At 45.8% G+C, this 27,899-nt stretch overlaps 2 protein-coding genes across 10 annotated transcripts in view; one reads left to right on the top strand and one right to left on the bottom strand.

Moving 5' to 3' along the window:
• POU2F1 (POU class 2 homeobox 1) overlaps positions 1-12,071 on the top strand; it is a 197,004-nt gene extending 184,933 nt beyond the window's left edge. For 4 of the 6 annotated variants that reach the window (XM_025382351.1, XM_025382341.1, XM_025382348.1 and 1 more), the window contains one exon: positions 223-12,071. In XM_025382351.1, the coding sequence (XP_025238136.1) occupies positions 223-533 (311 nt within the window). In that variant the 3' untranslated portion in view covers positions 534-12,071. The remainder of the gene's footprint in view (positions 1-222) is intronic. The other 2 variants (XM_025382340.1, XM_025382350.1) reach the window with 1 other exon arrangement.
• Positions 12,072-15,429: 3,358 nt separating this feature from the next.
• CD247 (CD247 molecule) overlaps positions 15,430-27,899 on the bottom strand; it is an 88,198-nt gene continuing 75,728 nt past the window's right edge. The window contains exons 2-8 of one of the 4 annotated variants that reach the window (XM_025382362.1): positions 25,096-25,199; positions 23,779-23,835; positions 23,005-23,085; positions 19,837-19,869; positions 18,757-18,813; positions 17,799-17,834; positions 15,430-16,546 (exon numbers count right to left, since the gene is read on the bottom strand). In XM_025382362.1, coding sequence (XP_025238147.1) covers positions 16,481-16,546; positions 17,799-17,834; positions 18,757-18,813; positions 19,837-19,869; positions 23,005-23,085; positions 23,779-23,835; positions 25,096-25,199 — 434 coding nt within the window. In that variant the 3' untranslated portion in view covers positions 15,430-16,480. Of the gene's footprint in view, positions 16,547-16,972; positions 17,835-18,756; positions 18,814-19,836; positions 19,873-23,004; positions 23,086-23,778; positions 23,836-25,095; positions 25,200-27,899 lie in introns of those variants that run through there. The other 3 variants (XM_025382354.1, XM_025382374.1, XM_025382353.1) reach the window with 3 other exon arrangements.

The raw sequence follows: 27,899 nt of genomic DNA, 5'->3' as shown, positions 1-27,899 counted from the left end.
CCTGCTCGTGCCCATTAAATTAGACATTTCAGTCTTTCAGGCTCTTCAAAATTATAAATAAACTACAATTGGTATCAGTGTAGCACTGCGTTTGAGGAAAAAGGGCTACACTTTTTCTTAGTGAATTGTAGGAAAATGATAGACTTTTGGTGTGTTATTTGGCTTCTCCAGGATGATGTTAATGTTCTCATTCCTGCCTGTTTTGGGGGTTTTTGTCTGTAGCTCTTGCTTCTGGTGGCTCTCTTCCAATAACATCACTTGATGCAACTGGGAACCTGGTATTTGCCAATGCGGGAGGAGCCCCCAACATCGTGACTGCCCCTCTGTTCCTGAACCCTCAGAACCTCTCTCTGCTCACCAGCAACCCTGTTAGCTTGGTCTCTGCCGCCGCAGCCTCTGCAGGGAACTCTGCACCTGTAGCCAGCCTTCATGCCACCTCCACCTCCGCTGAGTCCATCCAGAACTCTCTCTTCACAGTGGCCTCTGCCAGCGGGGCTGCATCCACCACCACCACCGCCTCCAAGGCACAGTGAGCTGGGCGGAGCTGGGCGGCCAGAAGCCTTTTTCACTCTGCAGTGTGATTGGACTGCCAGCCAGGTTAATAAACTGAAAAATGTGATTGGCTTCCTCTCGCCGTGTTGTGAGGGCAAAGGAGAGAAGGGAGAAAAAAAAAAACCACACACACACACACACACACACACATCAGAAAAAGAAAGAAAGGATGGAGACGGGACATTTGCCTAATTTTGTAATAAAACACTGTCTTTTCAGGATTGCTTCATGGATTGGAGAACTTTCTAACCAAAAATTAAAAAAAAAAAGAAACAAAAAATCAAAAACAAACAAAAATAAGTGAAAGGACTACTTATCATTTCCAGCAGTCATGATGACAAGTTAAGGTGGGTTACCAATTCCAATATAGGAAGGGGATTTCTTGTTTGTCTAAATTTCTTTTTTTCTTAAAAAAATCATTTTTATGGGTCTGTTGTACAGGCCATTAAGTCATAACAAGGTGTTTATAATCGTATCAATTGTGTTGGGGGTTCCTTTCTTAACTGGTACAATTTAGGCAGGCCTGTATTACTGTATCTCTATTATTATTGTTGTTATTGTTTTATATATATATATAGTTCGGACATGTTTATTATCTCTTGCTCCTGGATCCTATTTCAGTGAGCTCCCACACTGTGGGGAGGGAGGGTTTTGGGGTAAGGGGAGACTTCTGTTCTTAACTGCGGGGAATGTTCTTGCTGGTTTCCTTATCCTTGATGACTCTTACAGAGGTGCTAGAAAATTATTTTCTTTTGCCACTTATGCAAGAGGCTTGGTGCAGAAGCTGAAGGCAGTGTGTGCAAACACTCCCATTCCACACACGCCCCTTCCCCTCCCCACATCAGGTGGTGCCTTTGGAGCACTTTTGTGTAGGAAGGAATTCCTGCTGAACTGTAGCTCTCACTCACCCCCAAATCATTGAATGACCCTGAGGCCCAGATCCTGTGGTGCAACAGTGCTGCTTTCTGCTACTTTCAATGGGAACAGCTGTACATGTTGCAGGGCAGGATTTGGTTCCGAAGAGCAAAGACTACTGCAGACACCTGACTTGGTGGTTCTCCTGATTTCTTATATCCTGAAAAATGCTCCTACTGTTGGTGTGTTTGTTTGTTTGTTCATTTTGTGGAAGTTTTTCATCCAAACTTTAACTTGGCAAAGAAAAAAAACTGACTTATTGAAATTGGGAAACTTTTCCCGTCTTTTATTTTCTAAAGGAATTCTACTAGACTATTTTCCATTGATAATATATACAAAAGAGGTGTGATGAGAAGAGTGTAAGGTTACCACCTTTTCCTCTAGAGAGCCACAGACTTCCTTTCCACTGGATGGCTTATAAATTCCTCTAACCCTGAGATTCTTCTTGGTTCTCTGACTAAAGGAGGCACTTATTAGCCGGGCTGGGATCTGTAGAACCTTTGAAGAAGGACTTTGAGCAGGAACTTTGCACACACCTTAAGTGTCTCCTTGGTTTGTTCGTGATGCTCCTGCTAGGTAGGTCTAAATGGCAATACACATCTCTGTATTCAATGTAGAAAGCAATTAGCTCCTGTAATTATTTTTAGGGTGTTTCTAGACTATATAAATGAGCCCATTGAAAAGGAAGAGCCTGTGAAAGTGGATGAAGAGGAATAAGGATAACTTGGAGATTAAATTCCCCTTTTTGTCAATGTACTGTTATTATGCCATCTTTACCAAAAAATTTTCCAAAAGACTGGATCACTGCAGTGCAGCTCATCTAAGTTCCCCTTCTTATTGGAGTTAAAGGTTCCCATTTGGTGGCTGTGGGTGCTTGCTTAAATCTCTGGTGGTCCCAAGACTGCACTTTTTCTCCCTTTCGAGCTGGGGATGTAGAGAGAACTTACAGGTGATTTTTATTCTGATTGCTTTTGTTTGTGTCCACAAGGGAGCTTGGATTCTGTGTACTTGTCTCTCTTTACCATTGTCCAGAAAGGCGGTAAATACAGACACATTGTGTACTTTTGTGTGATTCAAGTGGGAGACAGTCTGTTAAAAGGTCAGAAACATTTTAGTCCCCTTTTAAATTTTTGTTTTAGTTTTTTTCTATCTTGTTTTATTTCACAAATATTTAATTACCACCCCTAAATTTCCTCCTCTTACCCTTCACCTTCCCTAAAATCCTTCCAAAATCAGTGAACTGCAAGCAGGGAAACTAACAAATGTCCATTCACCCTTTTTGTGTGGTGTGTTTTTTTATGTTTTGTTTTGTTTTTTAACTAAGCTTGAACCAAAGTCAATTTTTAGCAAGCTGCTGTACTAATGGACTAGTTGATAACGTGCAGTTCAGACACATCGAGGAGATAGATGCTACTGACAATTTCTTTTTCATTTGTCTTTATTAATTTTATATAAAAGTTGCTGCTTGTTTTTAGTCTTTTATGTTGGTAAATTGTAATATCCTCTGGGCAGACATTAACTTGATGTTTAACTAGTTTATTAGGTTGGTGTGTAAATAGAATGACAATGTCAATTACTAATTTCTCTCCTCTCCATTCACTTTTTCTCTGTTGTAGTTAAATGTAATCTTCTATCCTGACTTGACATCTCTACCTTTAGTCTGTGCAAATGATTTTAGGGCTATCAGTAATGCTCTAGCTGCCCACAGTAATGAGTCCCTCCCTTGGGAGTGGTGAAACTTAGACGGAAGGATTCAGGGAGGGAAATGCTGATACCCACTATACTGGATTAGAAGTTACAGCATTAATTTCTCAAAATTGCTACCAAAGGAAGTGTGGAGTCCCAAGGGACTCAAGCTCAGTGAGGTAAGACAAAGGGCAAGGAAAGACTGTTTGGGTGTTTTTTCTTTTCCCCCACGTATGGTTTAGAAAATGATCCCTTTCCCAAATAAAACTCACCAACAGACTTTAATATTAGAAAAGATACTAAGCTTTAAATGTCAATACAATGGTCTTTTATTCCCTGCCCTGTCTATATTTTCTACTCAATTTGGGATAAGGGGATTCTGCCTTTTTTATGTGAAGCACTTGATGAGGGTAGACCAGCATAGAAAATCTGTTTAAAAGAAGAAATAATCTTCAGGCAAAGATAAATCTTTAGATAAAAATATAATTTTTTCTCTTTTTTTACTTATTTAAAAGTAAGTTGTGAAATGAAAGGCACATTTACATATGTACTCACGAAACACTAATATAGCTTTTTGGTGGTTGTTTAGTTTGAAATCAACTCCCTATCCATCATCCCTAGATACTTTACTTATATTGCTTCATGAACACCTTAGTCATTTTTTACTTTATATGTATATCTTTTTATCATCTCAAGAAATGCATTTTGAATTGAATGAACTATCTTCTGAGCTAAGGTACTCAAACTTAACTTTTAGCCACCTTATATGGGAGAGCCTGGAAACTAAAGGGGGCCAGGGACCATTTGACCAAAAAGAGGTGTTTGGTGGAGTTTCTGCATTTCAAAGAAGAAAGGCCAGATAGGTCATCACAATTCATTGTATTATTCTTTTTTTCCCCATAATGGTTATGCAAATTTTATTTTATATTTCTGAATTTGGTTAGCACATACTAAGCCAAAGACTATTCTAAATGCATTTATAGTGAATACTATATATGCCCATGGTAATGGGTCCTCCCTAAGGAGTGGTGAATGTAATTGTGTGAATCCTGCTTATCACAAGTGGTGCAATTTGGTCATAAATTTTATTTATACCCTGTATACATCTGAATAACAGAGCAGAAAGACCTAAAAAAGGGCTTCTCGCAGGAACAATATTACTATGTTGTTCTAAGAAAAAATGAGTGCTGTATTTAAGTGTTTCTGAAGTTCTATAGGCAGCATTTTAGAATTAAGAAAAACATTGTGTATATCCATTAACTGATATAATTCACATGTCCTTTTATTTGTTATCAGAAAGATCAATACTATCCCAATTTATTCAACTTGTTACCCAAGAAATGGAACCAAAGGAATCCAACTTTCATTTTGTGCAGAATCATACCTATTTATACTTAATGCTAGCACTGTAAGAAATAAATCTTTTTTGTTTAAAAAAGGGAAGATAAGATTAAAGATTCTTAGTGAGATCATCTTGCCAATTTGTTGTACATCTCTCATTCATTGTTGGGGGAAAAAAAGCACAACTATACCTCTTTAATGTTATTTTCTTCCATTATCCCTCATTTATTTGGGAAGATAAGGGAAACCTTGTCTGTATCATCCAGAAGCACAGATATTTGCTTGACACAATATTTAAATTCAGCCGATTCTTTAACATTAAAAAATTTTCTTTTTAACTTGCTGGAAAAATCCGATACATTGGCAAATATAGGGAATTCATGTCAATTTTTTTTGGCGGGGGAGGTCTTTGTTGCCTAGGCTGGAGTGCAATGGCACAATCTTGGCTCACTGCAACCTCTGCCTCCTGGGTTCAAGCGATTCTCCTGCCTCAGCCTCCCAAGTAGCTGGGATTACAGGCACCCACCACCGCACCTGGCTAATTTTTGTATTTTTAGTAGAGACAGGGTTTCACCATGTTGGCCAGGCTGGTTTTGAACTCCTGACCTCAGGTGATCCGCCCGCCTCGGCCTCCCAAAGTGCTGGGATAACAGGCGTGAGCCACCACACCCATCCTCATGTCAATTTTTAAAGTGATAAATCCTGATATTATACATTGCAATTAGTGTAGAATAAACACTTGGCTTATAGAACTCTCTGTTCTTAGTCTAAAGCTGTTCCCAAACCAGGTCATCCTCACGAAACATTCTTGACCAAGAAAAAAGATAAGGTCATTGAGACAGGAAGACAGAGGAAAAGCCTCTTGTTTTTGTTTCTTCCCAAGAAAGGAGAAGCCCTGCCAGGGAGAAGTCACTAGTATCACTGACTCCCCCTATCACTGAGTGTAGGGTGTGGTAGCAAGGAGGAGGCAGAGAATTCACGCTGACAGGTGACTCTGGCCTGGCTCTTGGGGGCTCTTCCGAAGACCAGTCTGCAGTTTGAGGAAGGGTCCCAGCAATTCATTTGGAGAGCTTGGCCAAATATTTTCTCATTAATCAGCATCTAAACTTGATGAGCTTAAAGTTTGTTTATTAGAGTTGAAAACATTAAAAGATGATTAATACTAATGGTAGAAAAATACTAAGGACGCAAAATTTAAAATTTTCCAAAGTAGACAAGAATTGATGGGTTAATTTGCTCATAACTGATATGAGTTTGCTTTTATGTGTGTGTGGAAAGCATTTAATGTGTGATGCTGTTCATAGTCCTGGCTATTTGATATCATTTTCAGTTTTACAACATTTTGAGGATGACAAAATGGTAAATCTTTCTGAGCGTTTACAAACTTCACTTTCAAGAAGTGAAGGGAAAAATCCTTCTTTGCTATTTCTGTAAGAAGAATAACTAAGATCAGCTATTACATAGGTTTGCATGGATGGTGTACACAATACAAATGTAAACTTGGATAGGAATAGGATAAATAAATTGCTTTCATCATAAAGGCCAGTCATCCATTTGTTAATCCAAAGAGATTAAATATAAATAGGACACCCCTGAGATTTCCAGTAAGGTATTTGAAAGGATTCCACTGGGAGGGCAGGGAATATATTTTTTCTCAGAGTCGTCTAGTTTGTACGCGGTTTTCTATATGGTTTGTGAACTGTAGCTTTAAAAAAATAATAATTTTTTTTGTAGTTTTCTTCTAACCTTATTCATTAAGTCGTTCCTTGTTTTGGCCCTTCTACTCTTGGCCTTAGCTAAAAGCAGTAAATGTGAGTGAATTTTATGTTGATTATGTCATCTGGATCTCCTTTCCTTCCCTTCTTTTTCTCGTTGAATGGTGGTACCTTAATTTGGGTAACAGCTAGCTTCTGGCACCTTCATAAAATACCTCAGAATAGCTTAGCATTGTTGCAAAACTGGTTTTAAACTAAAAACCAAACAAATAAAAGAAAAAACTTTATAAATAGTGGAAATAATTCTAGCTGTAGCATTTAGTCGAACTAATGTTTATTATGATCGATAAACATGATTGATGCTGTATGTATTTGGGATCCTGTTTATAGGTTACAATTTATAGGGTTAGGGGGGGTGGGGGGGGGGAAGAGGAGAAGTTGATTATGTTAGAAGGAAAACATTGCTCGTGTGTGTGTGTGTGTGTGTGTGTGTTTTCTTATATCTGTCTTGCCAAAGGAAACTTGATTTTCCCTGTGATTGGCTTTGGCCTCTCTGTGGTCTGATCTGCAGCGGTGTGTGGTGGCATGCAGATAACATATGGGGTGTCCAGTAGGTTCAGGGACCCTGAGGGTGCATTTACATCCCTTCCTATGGTTGCCCTTGCCCCCCAGACCCTGCCAACCTCTCTTAATGATTCATTACCTCTGTACATAGCAAAAGCATAGGCAAAGGATGAATGTATGAATGCCTGGATGTGCAGTTGAGAAATAGAGGCAGAAATAGACATGCACCAATTAATTTGGAGACAAGAGGTGAGTGATTGATGTGTCTTAAATCTAGGAAGGTTAAAGTGAAACAGGTTATTTGTGTTGCCCTCTGTCATGTTACTGAATGTTGTGCTAATAACACAACATTTTAAAACCTTACTTTTCTCATACCAAGGCTAGTTCTGTCAAGACTAAAAACACAAACAGGATAAAAAGCAAACCAAGAAGTTGAAAGCTAACCTGCCCACCTCACCCCTGTGATATAAAGTGTGACCCTTAAAGATTGGTTGGTGGGATTGAGGAGAGAATTATTCTTGGTGGGATCGTGAATGAGAAATGATGCTGGCTTAGAAAAAATTACAAGGCCTTTCTGCCCATACTCTGGGACAAACTTTCTTGGCTCCCTGAGTTTCAATATAGACTGTATCTCCAGAAAGGCTATTTTTTTAAATAAATGATCTCACAGAACTTAAGTGGGATTTGGTTTAGATACCAAAGACACTGCTAATGTCATTGCTTATCCTTAAGTTTTCAAAACAGGCAGAGGGAATAGGAGCAAAAAGCCAAAATTTGGAAAAGCTTTACTTTATCTCTTTCCTTCCCTTTTCCCCTTTTCCCAGTCCCCTGCTTTTTGAAGGAAGTCTTCTTGGTTGTCCTGGCTTTGGAAGAGGGATTTATTTTGTTTTGCTCTGCTGGCTCTGTAAAGATGGATCATTGCTCAGTGTAGCAGTGATGTTCTTGGAATTGCTGAGAAATTTGGGGAGGGCAAAAGATAGAGGTAGAATTTTTTCATTATTTCCCTTTATCTAATACTTTTAAATAGAACCAGTATAGCCTATATGAATTCAGACAATATTTAAATGTGGTATCTCCATCTGTCTCCTGTAAAAGATAAGAATTTTCAAGAACAGGATTATGTAGAAAACCAAAAGATCTTCCCTTACTCTCCTGTAAATGTTTTGTTTCAAAATGTTTTTATATACGGGCTCTAGGGAGCCAAGTAGTTCATTGTTTCGGTGTACTATTGGTAGGACACAGAAAGGGAGAGAGGGTAAAGAAATATATCGCTGTCTGAATATTGCATCAAAAATGATCAGGTTGCAGAACTTCATGAAAGCTTTGCTAATAATCTTATTGTTCTGACATTATGTAAAGGTGGTATTAATATTGTATGACTTTTCAAAGTGCTAGATAGGTTTATAAGTAGGTAATAGGGATGTTGAAGATTAGAGCACTTGAAACAGAAGTTCTGGGAAAATAAGGTGTGTGTAATGGAATACCGCTTTGAGCACAGAAACAAAGGTCTGTTGGGCCTGGGAGAGAAGATGTGATTTATGATTGTTTCTGTGTCCCTGTATCTGCCCACCCTGCACAGGGCTCCACCACCCAGGGCCACCTGGTTTAAACCCAGGACACTGTCAAAAAGTTAAGACCCCGAAACTAATTTACTGTAAAAAACAAACATTGAGGACTGCTGCAAAGTTTTCCCATTTTCTTTGTGTACTTGTTCATCTTTGTATAAGTCAGCCACAGCCTCCTCACAAGAGCGGCTTAAGGCTTCTTTCATAAATTGACTGTGGCATTCAGTTCTCAAACATTATATCCCAAAATCTGCAGGCAGACAGCTGGATACAGCGCTGTGTATAAAATGAGACGTCCACACACTTGAGTTTCTTAAGATTGGGATCTCTTTCAAATGAAAAAGGACAGAGCCAAGTAGAGAAAATACTTGGTGCTCCCACCCAGCCTTAATGAGTCTCATGGTCTAAAAGCATAGGAAGAAATGAAATGCACTTTCAGAAGCTAAAATGACAGTGTCTACTACAAAAGACTGTAGTTGTAGGCAGTCGGGGATGCCATGTCCTTGGTTCCATTCCTGCGTGAGTCTGCAGAAGGCACACACTTTGTAAGAGCAGAATGGACTAGTGCCAGCCTGAATAAGTTTAAAACTACAAACAGTTAGAGAACATGGAACAGGCTGGTGCAGGGAGCCTAAGATTTTGCAATCATATTATAACATTGGCTTTTGACAACATAAATAGTGTATCTTCCCTAAGGTCAGGTCGGGAAAGAAAGACTTCCAGCTGCTTACCTCTGCATGCGTGGCCACGTGTGCATTGCTCAGTCCGCGGGAGCTCTCACTCCGCAGGAAACGCTCTCCTCCCACATTAGTCTGTACTTCCATCCCCTCATCTGTGGTAGTAGTGAAGGCTAGGTGAGTAAGCGTGGGCTGTTCTACCCACCAGAAGTCCAGGAGCTGTTGTATACCTCATTTCTAACTCGTGACCGAGTGACTTGCTTTAACTTTCTCGAAACCCTACAGAGTTGCCAAGTCTGCCCTCCCTCCTCTCAGTCATGTTAAACTCTGGCCTATAGCATCATGGGACCTGTAGCCTAGGGTGGGACCCCCTAAAGCCTCTGAATGTTGCTGCTTAAAAGCTACTGCAAACTGAGGGCAAATTGCAATCTTCTATTCCTTTTTGTTGCAAGGGGTCTTCACAGGTCTCTTAACATCTACTTTCCCTGCCACCCTGCCTTTAGGGGCTGGCCAGCTATCCACACCCCTAACCCACCCTGTGTTTCTGACAGCTGGCCACACATCAACTTCTGTACTTGCCTTTTCCTTGGTGGGGTAGAGGCCAACCCCTTCTCCTCTGAGGCCTCAGGGTTCTGTTTCTCTTCAGGACTTTGGGTAGAAGGGAAGACACCAAAGGCTTCTTTAAGCTGACTGCTGCATACACATTTCACTTTTTTTCCTTTGACATGACCAAAAATATCCAAATATTTAAGTTTATTATTATTATTAATATTATTATTATTTGACAATCTTATATCCAATGGGCTCTCTAGAAGCTGCATCCCCAGCCCTTTCACCTTTTCTTTGAATGTAGTTCCCAACCTTCAATTCCCACCCCTAATGCTGACAAAAAGCTTAGCCAGGTCATGATACTGCTGCTATAAGCCAGGGGAGGGTGGTTTCTTTGTTTTGTTTTGTTTTGTTTTTTAAATTTCCAGCCAAAACCAAAGATTTCTTAATGATTGTATAAACTCAAAACAAACAAAAGAACCAAAGAAAAGGGAAGTCTTCAGCATCAGTCCAGTCTGTGGTGTCCTGGCACTTAGAAGAGTAAGGCCAGGGAAGGCGGGGCGGGAGGACACTCTGACCAGATCAGAAAGGGCAGGCAAGCTGTTTTCCACCTTCCAGGGTCCAGCACAGGTACGTGCCCGTGGCTTTGGCCCTCACAAACTTGTGAGCATGCCCTGAAACAAATTGGCATTTCAGATTTTCCAAAACAAAAGTCAAAAAACCCCATCACCACCATCAGCCCCCTACACCAACCAGGGTCACTATGGGGACTTAGCACAGGGCCTAGGGAGGGTGGGAGCTGCTGCTGGACTGGCCCGAGGACTCCACAGAGTGGGGGACGTTGAAGACACTGGCGCACGATTGGCTGCTCTGCTGGGTGCTTTAACCTCTGGGGCTGGGCGAATGCACGCCAAGGTGCCCTTCTGAGCCTTTTTTCTCTTTTCCTGTACTGGAACTGCTTGGAAGTGGCTGTCCTGTTTGTGAGAAAACATGCAGAAAGATTATCAAGCTTTTCATTTCTCTTTATTGTAGTTTTGTTTCCTTTTTGCAGCACCACTGTGCAACTATGCATTGTACTTCACAACCTTTTGTGCTAGGTAGATGCCTGTGACTTTTTAACTTGGGGGGTGGGGGGATTGCAAATGAAGGAACTTTTTACATGGATCTTTTTAATCTCAGTTGATTGGGGGAGGGGGGTACTTGGTTCTTGGGTCATACAAGCTCTATCCCAAAGCAAAATCCAAATGTTAATAATATTAGCCTGATGCAGATACCAAAGATAATTTCTTTCCTGCAGAACCTTAGACTCGTGTATTAAGTACGATTACCCAGCACTTGCATTAGTCTAACCTCAGTAATTCCAAAGCTTAGATGTATATTTTGGTATATTTCTGGGATATTAAAAAAAAAAAAATGTCGTTTAACTTCTTGTTTGTTTCAGTGTAATGCTCTTAAAGTCATAGCATGAAAATAATTGAACTGTCCTATTCTTAGTAGTTTGAAATAATAGTATTTTTGTATGTTTTGGGTGTGTCTATGTATGTATTAACATGACAGTTTTCACTGCCTAGGTGTTCATAATAAAAAAGAAAATGAAAAAAGTTCTGAGTGTACATAATATTCGATAATAATCTCCCACCTGGTGTCAATTTAGATTGCATATTCCTCATTGCTGTTCCCGACTGGGATTTTGTTTTCTTTTAAAGAGACAGTGATCGTGTTTTTCTAAAGATGTTTTCTTTCTCTCTTTCAATATCTTAACTCACTTTTTCTTTTCTTCCTTTTTTGTCTTAATTATTAATTCAGGGGTGTTCGTCCACTGTTGTCAAGGGAGGGGCACAAGGGGAATTGGCCCCTTGGCCTCCTAGAACTTTTTGTTTTATGTACTTTAAAATGTGAGTTTGAGTTCTTCTTTGTGGAAACTTAAGATGTGGTGTAAATGATTCTTTCCAAAATTGTCCAGCAGCTTTAATGAGGCAGTGACAATTCTGAGGTGGTTTATTAGAGTCCTTCTACATTTCTCTTAGATAACTCTGCACTCTGGGTGGCTATTGTGTAGCCTTACTGCCCCAGAGCGCCTGTTAGCCAAATATTTCCCCTCTGATAGGAATATTTTCTAAGAATCAGCTGATAACTTGCGTGCTGGACCTTGTTATCTGTGCCCCTGGGAGACACATGTTTTCTTGGTTTTGAAAACCTGAAACACAGGCAACTTTACATTTTGGGGAATTAGCTGATGCCTCCTGAGGCCTGAGGAGGTGGTGGGGAATATGAGCGGTGCTGTCTCTCTCAAAGTGCCCTTTAGATGATTCCCCCTCCTAGGGCTGCCTGCAGGGGCTGTAGGCTCGGGAGAGATTGTGTAGGTGACAGTGAATCAGAATGAAATGGTAGATTTTGTGTAGATGCATTTGTCTGCTGTAATTTTTTATATATATATTAAACTTACTGTAACTGTACAGTTCATTTCTGTTGTAAAACATCATTAAACCATTTTCCAAGTGTTTTCACATTGTTGGAGTTTCTTTGAAATTGCTGTGTTGGTATTCTGGATGCTTCACATACACATTCTCAGACTGCGTAATTCAGCTTCCAAATTATGTTTTCCAAGTGCTCTCAGGAACCCCAGAATCACCACAAGCACCGTGGTTCCTGCCCCGCTCCACCCTTCCTCCTGCACTCCAGGGGGAGCTGTGGCCACTGCATTTCTCCCTGCCAGACCCTCAGTGTGGTTTCGTGGGACCCTGAGTAGCAGTAGTCTCCTTCAGGCCCAAGTACTTGGTGTGATCAAACATGCAGGCCTGTGATTGATCTTGCAAGGGAGCTCTTCAAAGCTCCATCTCACTGTGTATTTGACTGCAGAACTGGGACCAAACTCAACTTTTTCCAAATTTATTGTTGAAACTGCACTGCCCCTCTAGCATTTCTTGCCAAGTCCTGAACATTCATTGGGTGGGTGGCGGCGGCGGGAGGGGGGGTCCTCCGAAGGAAGGTAACCCTGAACTTGGCATCTGGTCCTCCTCCTGTTGGAGGTTGCACAACTTAGCTTTTTCAGACTTATAAATACTACTTAACATTTAGTGTCTTACTACAGTTCATTTCATGAAAAGGAAAGTTTGAATTTTAAAATGAATTCCCCACAGAGAGAAGGCTTCAGCTTACTGAAGAACTTGGGAAAGTTGTCTGTCACGTGCTGGCCATCTGACGGGCGTTCTTGAATTAGATGATGTGGAGAGCTGTTGTCGCAAGATGTGCTCACTCTCCTGGAAAGGGATCAAAATGGGAAGACAAATGATGGGTCCTTTTCTCCCTGCTCCTTTATCATAGAATTTATATTTTTCTATTCCATTCCTTAGATATATGGCTTACATTTCAGCTTGTAGAGTTATTTTCTTAAAATAATGTCCAGTTTTTAACAGAAATCTTGTTTTTGAGATAGTGTCGTGCTCACTAACAAAGACTTAGCAAGCACAACTCATTTGTCATCTCCTAAGGCATGAGGATAAACCACTGATGAGATTCTGTTACCCTGTCGTTCTTTTTGAAGAAGTGGTTAAATTCTAACCCATTTCCAGGTTTGTATACAAAGCTGAATTATCTATGGCAGGATGTGAATAATATCTGCCCTTACTCTTTTCTTTTTGGAGGGACTTATATCTCTCCCCAAGACCCAGGTTGAAGTTAACAGGAAATCCAGTGTTAGGACTTAGTCATGAGTTCACAAAAGTAGTTGTTGATCAACAACTGAAATGTCCAGCACCAAGCAACCAAAACACATCACAGGTTATTCCTGGACAGATTGAGGCCTGTGGCTTAACAGCTGGCCAGATGGCAAGGCTTTAAATCACCCCGGAAGTTGTCCTCTTAGCCTAAATTGGTCATCTGCCCTTTTTTCTCTGCCAAGCCAGGCTTTGCAGCTTTGAGTATTTCTCTGTTTATAGGAACCTTGTAAACTAGTAACCGTGGATCTTATTCCAAGAATGACCTTGAATTAAACCCTAGGAAGAAAAGCAATCAGAAATATTCATATCTTATCTCTGAGTTTAGTGACATTTGAATAAAAGTCTGAAAAATATTGAAAGCTTCCATCTTTATATATATATGTGTTTCCTCAATATAAGGAAAATTCCGTATTTTGTTGATTCTAAGCACATCTTCACATTTTAACCCATGAAACAGATCTACATCTTACGATGGATATTTAGGGATTTTCCTCTTGAAATAAGTTGATACATCAATAACCAACAGTGTTTTCGGATGGAGGGAGTGCAGTTGTGCTGTGGAGAAGGCATTGCCAGACCTCAGGAAGGGCAGGAAGCCTGGCAGTTCCAGGGCTAGCCACTCTCCCATCGGATTCAGGGCTTTGCTCTCTCAGAAACTGGTTTCTCAGCCCTGCTTCTGTGAGCACATCTCAGTTCTCCCCCAGCTTGCTGTCTGTGTGGTTACCTTGCATGTAGCCTCATATGGCCCCCACCCCAGGTTCGTTGTAGCACCATAGCTCACTGCCCAGTGCCAGCTTTTCTCCTTGCCTCTTTAGACATATGTTATTAAAAATATTTGTGTGTGTGTATATATATGTGTGTGTGTGTGTATATATATATATATATATATATATTTTTTTTTTTTTTTTGAGATAGGGTCTCCCTCTGTTACCCAGTCTAGATTTCGGCTCACTGCAGCCTTGACCTCCTGGGCTCAAGCGATCCTGTAGCTTCAGCATCCTGAGTAGTGAGGAACACATGCACATGCCACCATGCCCGACTGTATTTTTTTCTAGAGACAGGGTTCTCCTGTGTTGCTGAGGCTGGTCTCAAACTCCCGGGCTCAAAGGTTCCTCCTTCCTCAGCCTCACAAAGTGCTGGGATTACAGGCATGAGCCACCATGCCTAGACTGAGACATATTCTTGACAGAATTGGGTCAACTCACTTTTTTCAAACCAGCCATCCAGGTCACAAAGCCTGTATGTATAAGTCAGCTGACCTTGAAACTTGGTGTAGCACAAGCCCTCGGTGTGAGTGGCACTCTCTTTCACTAATAGATGAACCAGACTTCAGTTTTAAAAGCCCAGTGAGTAGCAGAATTCCCCTGAGGCTGTTACAAATCCAATGGCTTCTCTTTATGAGTTGCCTGTGATTTGTTAAATATGCCTAGCGATGATATGCTTGGCTCCTGTTGGAATCCCAAATTTTCAGGGACGTTTAACAGTCATGGTCTTGGATTTCTTTTTTGAAAAAGTCAAGGTACAGATTTCAGTCTTCACACAATATGAGTTGGTGGGCTTGTTGAATTGGGGCCTTAGATACAGCCACTGCAGTTAGAGGAAATACTGCTAGGAACGGGGCCACCTTTTGTTGAGGGAAACACCTAAAAGACTTGTTGTCCTCCATCCCTCCCTCAAACCCTGTGCACTGAGACATTCTGCACTGTGGTGTCAGCTGCTGTGCATAACTTCCGGACACCTGCTCACACACTGCCTATTCCAATGCCTGAGTGCCAGGCCGGTCTCTCGTGCTTGTTTTCCTGCACCCGACAAGCTGGTGCCATGCTGCAGGGCTCCTTTCCCATAGCCCTCTCTGGTTCTGGGGCCATCCTGGCACATCTTATTGCACCGAGGCCCACTCTCTCTAAGGCACAGCCACCCAGCCTGGACGCCCGGCCCACTTGCCCTGTGCGACACCACCCAGATGGGCGGCATTCCGGGCCGCAGGATGCACCTGCGCTCATGTGCTGGTTCCCAGGAACTGTCCTGTTCTCTCCTGAGAATCAGCAGTTCTGCTCCCCTCCTCCCTCAAAGGCAACCTGCTGATTTACTGATGGCTGAATTGCCATTAGAAGCCTGACTGCTGAAATAAAGCTTAGAATAAAGCTGCATTTTCACTGAAGCATTTATTATGCAAAATAGGAAGGCTTTAGCATGCCAGTATAAATTAAAACAGTAGAAAAAAAGCAGAGCAGAGAGCCCTTTCCATCCATGGCCTGTGGCCTGTAATGACACAGCAGTGTCCTCGTACATTGACTGGGGTTTTTCCTGTCCTGCCACTGTCCGCTGGGCAGTTACAGGTCCCATGTGTTGGGTCTTCCTGCGAGGCCTTCACAATGATGATTTTTGTCATTCACTGGAAGTGTGAGGTGAATCAAGGGCCTCCTCTTGCTCCCTGGCACTTTATTCACACATGTAACCACACTGTGTTTTATGCCATTTTGTGCGCAGCTCATCAAGGTCAGTCTGTTCATCTTCTGGCCCCCATAGCACGTGGTACAGTTCAATGGTGCGGCACAGAGGCCCAAGGCAGGGAGGCTCCCGCTACCCTCGCAGGCCCTGGCGGACCCTGCCCTGCCCGCCCACCTTCCCATGCCCATGCAGCTCCCTGGGTGCACCTGGCCTAGGCTCCTTTCCATCTGCCCCTCTGCCCAGCCCTCTCACCAGGGAGGCGCAACATGGCCCAGTACAGTTACCTTGAAAGGAGGTGAAGGTGACAACAGAAGCCAAATTTACAGCAGGAGTGAAGCCACTCAGACACTGACAGAATGATACAGACATTAGGGCATGTGCTAGCATCTGCGCTTTCTCTGGGGACTTTACAAAACAGACTCAACAACTCAGCTGTGAGAGGCAGCGTGCCAGCCTCCCAGGGAGAACGAGGAACCGCCAGGAGACAGGTCTACCTACACCACTGGCAAACCAGAGGGCCCAAGGCCAGGGCCATAAGCCCTGGGGGCACACTCCCTTAAAAAGTGCAGGGACAACAGTCTGTGTGTGACGGTTTGGAGCTAAATATGACCAAAGCATCCTGTACATAAAAGGGAATACTTCAGTGGCTGAGAAGATGAGTGAACCGGGTTGTAAATGCTTTATCCTGTGTCTCATAATCTGGGCGTCTGCAGGTCTGGCCTTTGAGTGGTGAAATCCCCTGGCTGTTAGCGAGGGGGCAGGGTCTGCATGTGAAGGGCGTCGTAGGTGTCCTTGGTGGCTGTACTGAGCCCCTGGTGAAAGCAAATCAGAAAACAAAAGTGGGTCAGTAACCTGTGTGGGCAGGAGCCAACCCGGAGGCCAACAGGTGTCTCTGCAGCACAGCCCCGTGACCACCCACGCAGCCTCCAGAGGCCCAGGAAAAATCCCCCTGACCCCACGGGCGGGAGCCTTGGCTGCAACAGCTTCGTTGGTAGATGGGTTCTGTGCCCTGCCGGGAACGTCCCTGCAGCAACTCCTTTCCAGCTAAATTCTCACCCCTCTTAGCTCCTCAAATGCTGTGCCTTACAGTGCTTGGGCACCGCCAACTTCCTGTTGGACCTAAGAGAAAGGAGTCTCCCACCTCCCATACTGGGCAGGAATCAGGGGGAAGGGCCCAGGCCTGCTCCAGAGAATCTGCTGTCCCTGATACCTGGGCCCAAAGGACTTGTCTCCCTGGACTTGTCACAGGGAGAAGAGGGACTCCTTGGCCTCAGCCCTCTGCGAGCCTCCCTCCCAGGCCCAGTGATTCTAGTATTTTCTTGGTCAGGAACAGGCCCACAAGGCTGGCCCCAAACCTGCTGGAATGCGTGTCCCCCTGGTCCGGGGGCCAGGAAGGAGACGGATCAACAGCAGCCACACACAGGTAAGTTTCTGGGGCCATTTTGATATCACTCAACTCAGGCAAGCTGGGCTGACACTGGAGTCAGAAGAGTGAGCTGTGAACAGCCCATGGGAGCCAGAAGGAGAGAAATGACAACCTGCTGGGGATCGTATTTGAGAGAAGTAGACCGTGCTTAGTTTACATAATTGCCTGCACTGATTTGCAAAAACCAGGCACCTAACTACGTAACATTTTCTTTTTGAAGCTGCCATTTTTCTTAGCTTTTTTTCCTTCAGTCTTCCCAGCCAACCTCTCATCTTACAAGGCCTAAGGAAATGACACAGAGTGAGGGTTCTGCAAGAACCCAAAGAGGCAGGATAATCACTCATGTGGTCCTTTGCCTCCATCTGCACCTGCGGGGAGGCCGCATACCCTCTGGACAGCTGCTGCTCTATCTGCCATGGCCAAGCAAGGCATGGTTGGAGCCAAGTAATTCGCTTGAATGGCTGAGTCCCAGCTGTGCTCTAGGGACTTATTGGCAGTGGCATTGCCACTGGCCTAAATGGGTGCCCTGGGCTTGCCCTGCCCAGCTGTTGCCCACCAGCAGACAAAATGTGGGGGCCTTGATCTTGCCCCTTGTCAGGTGGTGCCCCTTCCGCAGAAGGGACGCCGGCAGCTCCTACCTGGTAAAGGCCATCGTGCCCCTTGCCCCTCCGGCGCTGGTTCTTTGGGAGTGAAATGAGAAAAGGATTAGAAAGTCAGGCAGTCAGTAGTGGCATTTCTGCTCAAGGGCCCCTTCCAAGGTACCCAGGAAGTCAGAGGTAACTGTCTCCCAGCAGCACCCCTGTCCCTGAGACAGAAGGATCCTCAGACCTTCATCTCTGCAGAGTGAGGTGAGGCCTGGCCACGATGGGGCTTGGGTTTGCTCCACCCCAGTCAGGTCCTCACAGACATCAGATTCCTGAGGTCCGGGGCCCACAGGACCTGTGCTGCCCACTGCTTGGATAAATGGACTTCCCTTCAGCTCTTAAAGTTCTTGGCTAGTCATTTTTGCTTACTGACAACCAGCTGTTTTGAGCAGTTATGAGCTCTGGCATAGTCAGTTCACTCACACGCCCCTCTTTACCAGCGAGGAGACCTCGGGTAAGGTCTTCTGCCTCCTTGTGCCTCACAGGGCACATGTTTCTCATTGGGTTGTTGTGGGAATTAAATAAAACTACAGAGAACCCCTGCTTGGAAGGGGTCAATGCTTCACTCTCACCATTTTGAAATCCTTAATTGTTGATGAACAAGAGGGTCCCACATTTTCATGTTGCCCTGGGACCTGTGGTCCTGCACACTGAATATGGCAGCACATATTAAGCACTCGATGCTTTCTATTATTAAAATGGACCTGCTCTTGCAAAGCTTAGGCTGTCATAGAATCTAGATTTGGTTTTCAGTCCTGAAAGAGCATCAGCCCTTCCTTAGTTCTTATGTTGTGCCCGACTGGGTGACTGCCAGGTTCGCCTTCACCTCTGATGGCCACCACATGGGCGTTTGCCGCTGGGATGAGAAGTGGATGGGAAAGGGGGCCTGCAGCAGGCATGTCTGGAGGGCCACGAGGAACTCCCTTGGGAATTAAGAAACAGCAACACTCACCTCGCCTTTCATCCCAATCTCACTGTAGGCCTCCGCCATCTTATCTTTCTGCAGTGCCTGTAGAACAGGGCATGGAACACTGATTTTTACCAACTAATGCAGAAAGCAGCAGGCTCCCCTACAAGAGGAAGCTTCCTGATCCCCAAGTTGGCAGCAGTGGCAGGGAGGGAGGGCTCCCACAATCAAGGCTCCAAACTTTATGCACACAAACTTCTCTGCCCACAACCAGCTCCAGCCTACCCACCTTGTCCTCAGCCCTTTGGAGTCTCCTCTGAGCTGTCAGCTCTGCACTGAGCTGAGGAGCTAAGTTAGGCTCAAAAAGATAGGATGTGGAGCTCTAGACAAAGACATGGAGACTGGGCAAAACAAGGGCTCACCTGGGGCCCCAGAATCATTTATCTGAGCAAGTTGTCTCTTTACACAGACAAACGGGCTGTGGATCAACCCTCCCTCCTCGCGGGAGGAGTGGGCAGGCATCTCCCTAACAGGAGGCTGCCACCAGCAAGGGTGTCCTGCATGGCAACCCAGATCGACAATCAGGGTTCAGGGTCACACCCAGGAGTGTGAGGTTGACTTTCCTATAAGGGCGGACACTCAGAAGACTTCAGCACTCAGAACAGGAGCCCCTCGAAGGGGCCAGCCACCTTGTCCTTGCCTAGCTTGACCTTGCTGTGTCTCCCTACACCCCAGGCTGATCGACCTGGGAAATCCAGCAGAAGCGGTCGGGGAGGGAGGGAAGGGAGATTACTCGGCACTTTTTAGCTAAGGAGGCCTCCTAGAAGCAGGTGCTCCTGCAGGCCGCAAGCAGGTGAGACATTACTCGACCCAAGAAGGGAAGGTCTGGACAAAGACCACAGAGTGTGGAGCAACTGCCTTCCTCCAGAGCCCTCCTCCAGCCCTTCCTCCAGCCCTTCCTCCGGAGCCCTCCTCCTCCAGCCCTTCCTCCAGCCCTTCCTCCGGAGCCCTCCTCCTCCGGCCTCCAGCCTCTCCTCCAGCCCTTCCTCCAGCCCTTCTTCTGGAGCCCTCCTCCAGTCCTTCCTCCAACTTTCCAAAGTCAAATGTGAGGTCTCCTCTACTCACATTGTACAAGCCTTCCTGAGGGTTCTTCCTTCTCTGCTAGGAAAGACAAAGGGAAGACGTTAGAGGGAGAGAAACACAAATCCAAGCCATGAAATTACAGCAAACTCCATCCTGCCCACTGACCGCAGCTCCCTGGGGCTCTGCCCTCTGCCTCTCTCCTCCCTGTGCTACCCAAGCCTTGCCTAGGCCACTGCTGGGGCCCTCACAGCACTACATGGCTCATACTTGGTTACCCGCAGTTGGATATACACTTTGCTCTCCCAGAGGGGCCCACCCAACCCTAGCATTGCCCAGGGCAGGCCATGGGGATGCCTGCAGATTGTCCTTTTGCAGACAGAACACCACACACATCACAAGCTGACAAGTGGGACTTTTGACTGAAGACAAAAGGTGTCACATACCATCATTTGGAGCAGGGCCAGCCACTGGTAGTGAGGTCCTACTGAGAGGTGCCCTCCCCACACCCTCCTAGTCCAGACAAGAGGAGAGGAGGCAAGATAAGCTTGGATAGTGGGGGTGAGGAGTGGTCAATGAAATCAACAGCCTCTCTACTGCCCATTCACTCTAGCAACAACACAACCAGCACAGGGCTCAGCCTGGACAGGGGCTAGATGGACAGGTGTGATCACTGTCAGCATCCAGCAGCACTGCCCTTCCACCAAGACAGTCCTGGCCTTTGTCCTGAGACCTGCTCTTAAGAGGACCCTAACAATCCAAATTTAACAACACATTAAAAGGATCATTCACTGTAGTCAAGTGGGATTTATCCCTGGGATGCAAGGATGGTTCAACAAATGAAATCAATAAACATGATACACCACATTAACAGAATGAAGAAAAAAAATCATGATCATCTCACTAGATGCAGGAAAAGCATTTGACAAAATTTAACTTCCTTTCATGCTAAAAACTCTCAACAAATTAGATATAGAAGGAATGCGCCTCCACACAATAAAGGCCACATACGATCAATCCACAGCTAACACCACACTCAGCAGGGAAAAGCTGAAGCCTTTCCTCTCTTTCTTCTAAGATCTGAAACAAGACAAAGATGCTCACACTCACTACTTCTATTCAATATAGTAACATAGGTCCCAGCCGAGCAATTAGCAAAAGATGCCAAGAATATACAGTGGGAAATGAATGGTCTCTTCAATAAACGGTATGGGAAAAACTGGATATCCACATGCAAAAGAATGAAATTGGACCTTACCTCACACCATATACAAAAATCAACTCAAAATGGATTAAAGACTTAAACACAAGACCTGAAACTGTAAAACTTCGTATTAATAATAAATCATAGGTGAATAGACATTTCTCAAAAGAAGACATAAAAATGGGTAAGAGATCCATGAAAAAATGCTTAACATCACTAACCATTAGGGAGATAAAAGGTAAAACCACAATGAGATCACCTCATACCTGTTAAGATGGATATTACCAAAAAGACAAAAGACAATAATAGTTGATGATGATAGAGAGAAAAGGAAACCCTTGAACACTCTTGATGGAAATGAAAATTAATACAACCATTATGGAAAACAGCATTGAGGCTCCTCAAAATCTAAAAATAGAACTACCATATGACCCAACAATCACACTTCTGAGTATTGACCCAAAAGATTTGAAGTCTGTTTGTTGAAGAAATGTCTATACTCCCATGTTGATTGTAGCACTATTAACAATAAACAAGGCCAGGTGTGGTGGCTCACACCTGGAATCCCAGCACTTTGGTTGGCTGAGGCGGGTGGATCACTTGAGGTCGAAAGTTCAACACCAGCCTGACCAACATGGAGAAACCCATCTCTACTAAAAAACTACAAAATTAGTCAAGCGTGGTGGTGCATGCCTGTAATCCCAGCTACTCGGGAGGCTGAGGCAGAATTGCTTGAACCCAGGAGGTGGAGGTTGTGGTGAACTAAGATTGCGCCATTGCACTACAGCCTGGGCAACAAAAGTGAAACGCCGTCAAAAAAAACAAAAAACAAACAAAAAAAACCAATAACCAAGTTACAGAATCAACCTAAGTGTCCGTCAAAGAATGAACAGATAAAGAGACTGTGGAACATACACACAATAGAATACTATTCAGCTTTTAAAAAGGAAGAAATTCTGTCATTCACTCTAACATGGATGGATCTAGAGACCATTATGCTAAGTGAAATCAGCCAGGCACAGAAAGACAAACACTGCATGTTCTCACCTATATGTGGAATCTAAAACAGTTTAACTCACAGAAGCATGGATAAGTAGCATGATGTTTACCAGAAGCTGGGGAATGGGGGGATGGGGAATGGGGAGATGATAGTCACAGGGTACAAAGCCTCAATTAGATAGGAAGAGTAATTTATTTTTAGATCAGCAGCACAACATGCTGAATATAGCTAATACGTGAGTATTATACATTTTAATATCTCTAAGAGTAAATTGCTAATGTTCTCATCACAAAAAAGTTAAATATTTGAAGTGATAAATATGTTAATTAGCTTAATTTAATCATTTCACATGATATTCAAAAATCATAACAATACTTCGTACCCCATAAATATGTAGAACTATAATTTGTCAATATAAAACAAATAGAAAGAGAAAGACAGAGGAAGGAAGGAAAGAAGGAATGAAGGAAGGAAGGAAGGAAGGAAGGAAATAAGGAAGGAAGGAAATCAGAATGAAGGAGAAAAAACAAAGAGGACCCTACCTTACTGTGGTCTCATCCAGCCGCTCCCCTACCCACAGGGTATAGTGTCTACAAAGCCAAAAGATCAGAGCCCCCCAGGGACCATACCCCAACTATACGTGGGTTATCCAGTGGTCTTGGGCCCTTCCTGTATGGACCTCTTCACCAGGTCTGTCCTCTTGGGGCAGATGGTGCCACCATGTGTGCATCTCAGGATGGCCAAGGAGCAGTTTGAGGGGAAATGGGTAGAGCTTAGACATGAGCAGTGGGTACCACTTCCAGGGATGTGGCCCCTTGAGATGCAGAATGGAGCCAAGGAGGAAGGAACAGGTTGCGGCAGCGAGTGGGTCTCCATCTCTTCTCTTGTCCCGGGTCCACACGTGAGGGTCGAGTCTGGTTGCAGAGTGAGCTGAGGAACCCTCCCCTGTAGCCTGGGCTGAACCCCACCACACATGCAGGAACACACAGGAAGATAGAGGAACCCCTACCGGCTTTCCCCCCATCTCAGGGTCCCGGCCGCGTCTCTTGTCCAAAACATCGTACTCCTCTCTTCGTCCTAGATTGAGCTCCTACAACAGACAAGAAAGTGTCAGACACAGGACAGAGGAACCTCAGAAGGATGAGGCCAGCTGGTCTGGAGAGTATGGTTTCCCTCTCTGGGGTGGCTCACAAAAAGAGGGGCAGGGGCTGGGGAGGGGATGGTAACTGGTCTATCTGGAGACCATCATCCCAGAGGACCTCTCAGAGAACACGCATTAAGATGACGGTGGATGGGATCCCCAAAGGTCACCAAGAACTATATGCCGATCAGTCCAACGGGATAAGGAACAACATTCTTGTGAGCAAATAGAGAAGCTGGGGCTCAGAGGTGGTAGTCAATTCCACCACAGTCCCATTGCACAGGGAGTGTGAAATCGCTTTCCCCTCCTCTGGGAAGATTCTAATACACGCCTTCTCTACCTGTCTCTAGACTTTGCAAATTGCTGATGGCTTGGGGGCTCACTAATGGCAGGCACTATACTAAGCTCTTTCCACGCATCAAGCCATTAAAGCATGTAATCTTTATGGCGCCCTTTGAGACAGGTACAATTACTACACCTGATTTACGGGTTAGACAACTGAGGTTAAACAAGTTGCAGCCGGGTCGCAGAGGTGATAGCTGGGGACCAGACTTAAACCCGAGACTCTGGCGGGCATGTTCCCTAGGTCCGAGGAGGGGACTGCCCTTCCTTTCCGGAGGGTCTGGGGCGAGACTGACTTACGTTATAGAGCTGGTTCTGGCCCTGCTGGTACGCGGGGGCGTCTGCGCTCCTGCTGAACTGCAACACAGAGAGCAAAGCGCGTTACTGCTCCGCGAGGGCGCGCAGGACTGCCGGGGTGCCAGGGCGCGCGGTGACCTGAGGGACAGCCCTACTCCGCTCCTTGGCAACTAACAATGCGTGCCCTGCCTCCTGGGGCTGAGCCCTTGCAGGGGCCGGGGCGTGGCAGCCCCTTTTTCTGAGCCCAACTGTCTTTCCTCCCGCCTGTGACACGTGCATCCATCACGCTGGCCCAGGACCCGCTGGCGTTTATTCTTCCCGGGCTAGCGCCCTCGCGCGTGCGCAGAGGTGTAAGGTTCTTGGTCTGCGCCCCCGGGCACATGAGTATTCTCTAGGATCCCTTCCTCCGGGGACTCTGAGGACAATCCAGGGTGGATGGTGGCTGGTCAAGGTCCCGCCTCCTATCTTGACCCCAGGGGCAGGGTGCTGTACGTGCATCACTCGCCCAGCCCTCAGCCATCGCCTGGCTGCACTGGTGTCCAGGAAGCCTAGCATTCGCTTAGTGTCCTGAGCATCTGTTGGAAGCTGACATAGGCTCACTCTTGCTTCACTTCATGCCGCTTCAGGCGGAAGAAACTGCAATGTCTTACAGATCTAGAGCATTGGAAACAACCTTAGAAATCATCTAGGGCAGCATTTTCAAACTTAAAACAAGAAACTCAGTAAGATTTGGTTTTTCAAATAAAATACTATGCCAAAGTCCAAAATTCAAACAAGAAATGGGTTGGGGGAGCACCGAAGTGATGACTGGGACTGGATCCTCCCCTTTACTCCTAAATTCTTCCGCCCTCTGCCCACACCATGACCAGACCCACAAAGAAATCCAGGGTCTGCAAGGCACCAAGTGAAAACCCAGGCTCTGTCCGCTCTCCCACTACAGGTGAGGAAAGAGCCTTTTCAAGAGAAAAGCTAACATGGCCTTCATTCACACTTGGACAGCAGGACCTCTGCCTAAGTGTAAGCCCCTTTGTCGCCAGCAGCATCGCCTTCCCTGGGATACTCTGATGTGCGCACATTTGTACAGCTTGTCATGGAGGCGCCTAGCACCAGGCTCTCCCTCCCACCCTGTCCATCTCAGCCAGACACTGCCACCTCTTCCTCAGCCCACTCAAGGCACACACTTGGCTGGTCCCTGCTTTGCTCCTGGATACCAAGCCCCAGGCACCACCCAAGCTTGAGACTTTGCAAGACCAAGGCCCTTCTGAACATCCGTCAAGTGGAGGACCCTGTGCCCTCCTCCCAAAGCCCAGTGGTGCCCACCTTCACTCTCAGGAACAGGGCAGTGAGAATGACGCCATAGATGAAGAGGATTCCATCCAGCAGGTAGCAGAGTTTGGGATCCAGCAGGCCGAAGCTCTGTGCCTCTGTGCCAAGAGATAAAGCTGGTCAGCCAGGCCCAAGGTGATCAGAACACATCCCCATCATCCCAGGGTGGCACTAGGACTGACTGTGACCAACGAAATCATGACACGGAGACTATATCCAATCCCCATGCTTCAGCCTGATCACAACCCCCTCCCTCCCTCCCACCTCAATCAGTTCCTGGAAAACCTATTGGCACCAATGGTAGATGTGGCACCTGTGGGGCCAAATAGCCTGGAGCAATATGGGGGAGGGGAGGTGGAAACAAGGCAGGCAGATGAGGCTGTTCTCTGTGCACAGAGCTCCTGCCTCAGCGGCAGAAGCCCAGCCATGTTAGCGCCTGTGTGAACCAAGAACTCTGGAAGCCTCTGGAAGCCTCTGGAAGGTGTTCACATCTGGATGAATGGTACTCCTGGCCTGAGGTGTGTGGCTCTGAGGCCTACCCATGGGAGACAACAGGTCAAATGATGGTCAAATGAGATCATTTCAATATCTAACAGTTAACTAGGACAGCAAGAATCTGGGTTAACTCTCCCCACACTCCCTACCTCCTCAGTACCAGGCACTCTCCCACCCAGGACAGTGGGATCTGGTGCTCAGCTTCCCTTCCCTGTGCCCTGAAGGGTTTCACGGGCAACAGACAGTGGTAACTTTGGTGCCCCTCCCCACCTAGGCCCAGCATCTCCCTGCCCCCCAGTCCCAGCTCCATGGCCTCAGCCTTCCCTGTCTCCCCTCCTCCCACTACACACACCGCATTCCCAGGACATGCCTTGCTCTTCCGAACTATTTGCCCTGTGCCTTGCATGCACTGTTCCCTCTTGATGTTCCCTCCATTTCTCTCCCTGAAACCCTACTATTCGGTAACATTTGATGCATCCTACAAAATGCCGCTCAAAGGTCTCTTCTGTGTTAGCCTCTCCCACTGCAAATTTCCCAGGGGCCCCTAACTCCTAGTGCCATATTAACCTTTGTCAAGCTGTAGTTAATGCACTTTTAGTTGGCACTGCCACTGGAGTACAATGGGCTGAAGAATGCAGATACAGTATACACTCTTGGTTAACTAAAAGTTTGCATTTTGGGGCCAGGTGCCGTGGCTCACGCCTGTAATCCAAGCACTTTGGGAAGCCGACACGGGTGGATCACTTGAGGTCAGGAGTTCAAGTCCAGCATGGTCAACGTGGTGAAACCCTGTCTCTACTAAAAATACAAAAATTAGCTGGGTGTGGTGGCAGGCACCTGTAATCACAGCCACTCTGGAGGCTGAGGCAGGAGAATTGCTGGAACCTGGGAGGCGGAGGTTGCAGTGAGCCGAGATCATGCCACTGCACTTCAGCCTAGCACACAGAGTGAGGCTCCGTCTCAAAAAAAAAAAAAAAAAAAAAAAAAAAAAAAAAAAAAAAAAAAAAAAGTTGGCCGGGCGCGGTGGCTCAAGCCTGTAATCCCAGCACTTTGGGAGGCCGAGACGGGCGGATCACGAGGTCAGGAGATCGAGACCATCCTGGCTAACACAGTGAAACCCCGTCTCTATTAAGAAATACAAAAAAAAAACTAGCCGGGCGAGGTGGCGGGCGCCTGTAGTCCCAGCTACTCGGGAGGCTGAGGCCGGAGAATGGCGTGAACCCGGGAGGCGGAGCTTGCAGTGAGCTGAGATCCGGCCACTGCACTCCAGCCTGGGCGACAGAGCGAGACTCCGTCTCAAAAAAAAAAAAAAAAGTTAGCGGTTTTATTAGAAACATCACAGCCCTGTGAATGAGGAGACTTGGATTTTAGTCTGACCATACTTCCTACTAGGTAAATGTGCAGCAACTCAATCTGTAAAACAGGGCGTGGTATCCATCTCACTCCACCGGTGCCTCCTAACTAGAGCAGAGGTCCCAGGCCAGCCCAGCCAGTGTCTGTCTCCCAAGGCCTGGGCGCCCTCTGGTGGCCTTTGGACCCAGATGCGGGCAGAGGGAGTGGAGGCCATATGTGGGAGTACTGTCATTCTTTCTGGCTGTGTGATTTGGGGCAGGTTATGTATGCTCTGTCAGCTGCCTCTTAGTTGAACAGGTGGAAACTAACATTTCTGCAGACACTGCCTTAAATGTAATCATCGTCAGATCCTCCTGCCACCCACCCTCTGACAGATGCACCGAGGATTCCGGTTCAGAGCACACAGTGACAGGCAGCCCAGGACTGACCCCTAGCAGCTCTCTCCCCCTTCCTGCCCCTGGGCCAGTCCTGCCTGCCCCTCCATACCAGCAACATTTTGGCCTCCCGACGAACTATGGAAGCAGATGATTCAAAGGCAACCGCCAGTGTTCCCACCCCCACCACCCTGAATCCCTCTGTCCCCAAGCTTTTGACTCCAACCCTAATTCAGGACCCCTCTTGCCCCCAGGCAGCTGATCTCTGCAAACTTCCCACAGACCCTGCCCAGAGACCCAGCCACTAGGATGAGAGTCCAAGCTCTTTGTCCAGCCATGTTAGGGCTCTGCCATAACAAGTCCAGGCCTGAAAAGATTACAGCTTTGTGCCACCCTGTCCCTCTGCTCCTGTCTTTTATACCCCATTCTTCCTTGAACACACCCATATTTTTCTACCCCCTTGCCTGTTGAGCTAGATCCTCTTCCAGGCCTGTGTTCTACCCCTCCACTCAACACCTGTTGAAATCAGACTGTCCCACCACCTGAACCCCTGAGGAAAAAGTGAGAGGATGTCGG

The sequence above is a fragment of the Theropithecus gelada genome, chromosome 1 (assembly GCF_003255815.1).
Source record: "Theropithecus gelada isolate Dixy chromosome 1, Tgel_1.0, whole genome shotgun sequence".
Classification (NCBI taxonomy): domain Eukaryota; kingdom Metazoa; phylum Chordata; class Mammalia; order Primates; family Cercopithecidae; genus Theropithecus; species Theropithecus gelada.
This window is presented reverse-complemented; position numbering and strand designations above follow the sequence as displayed.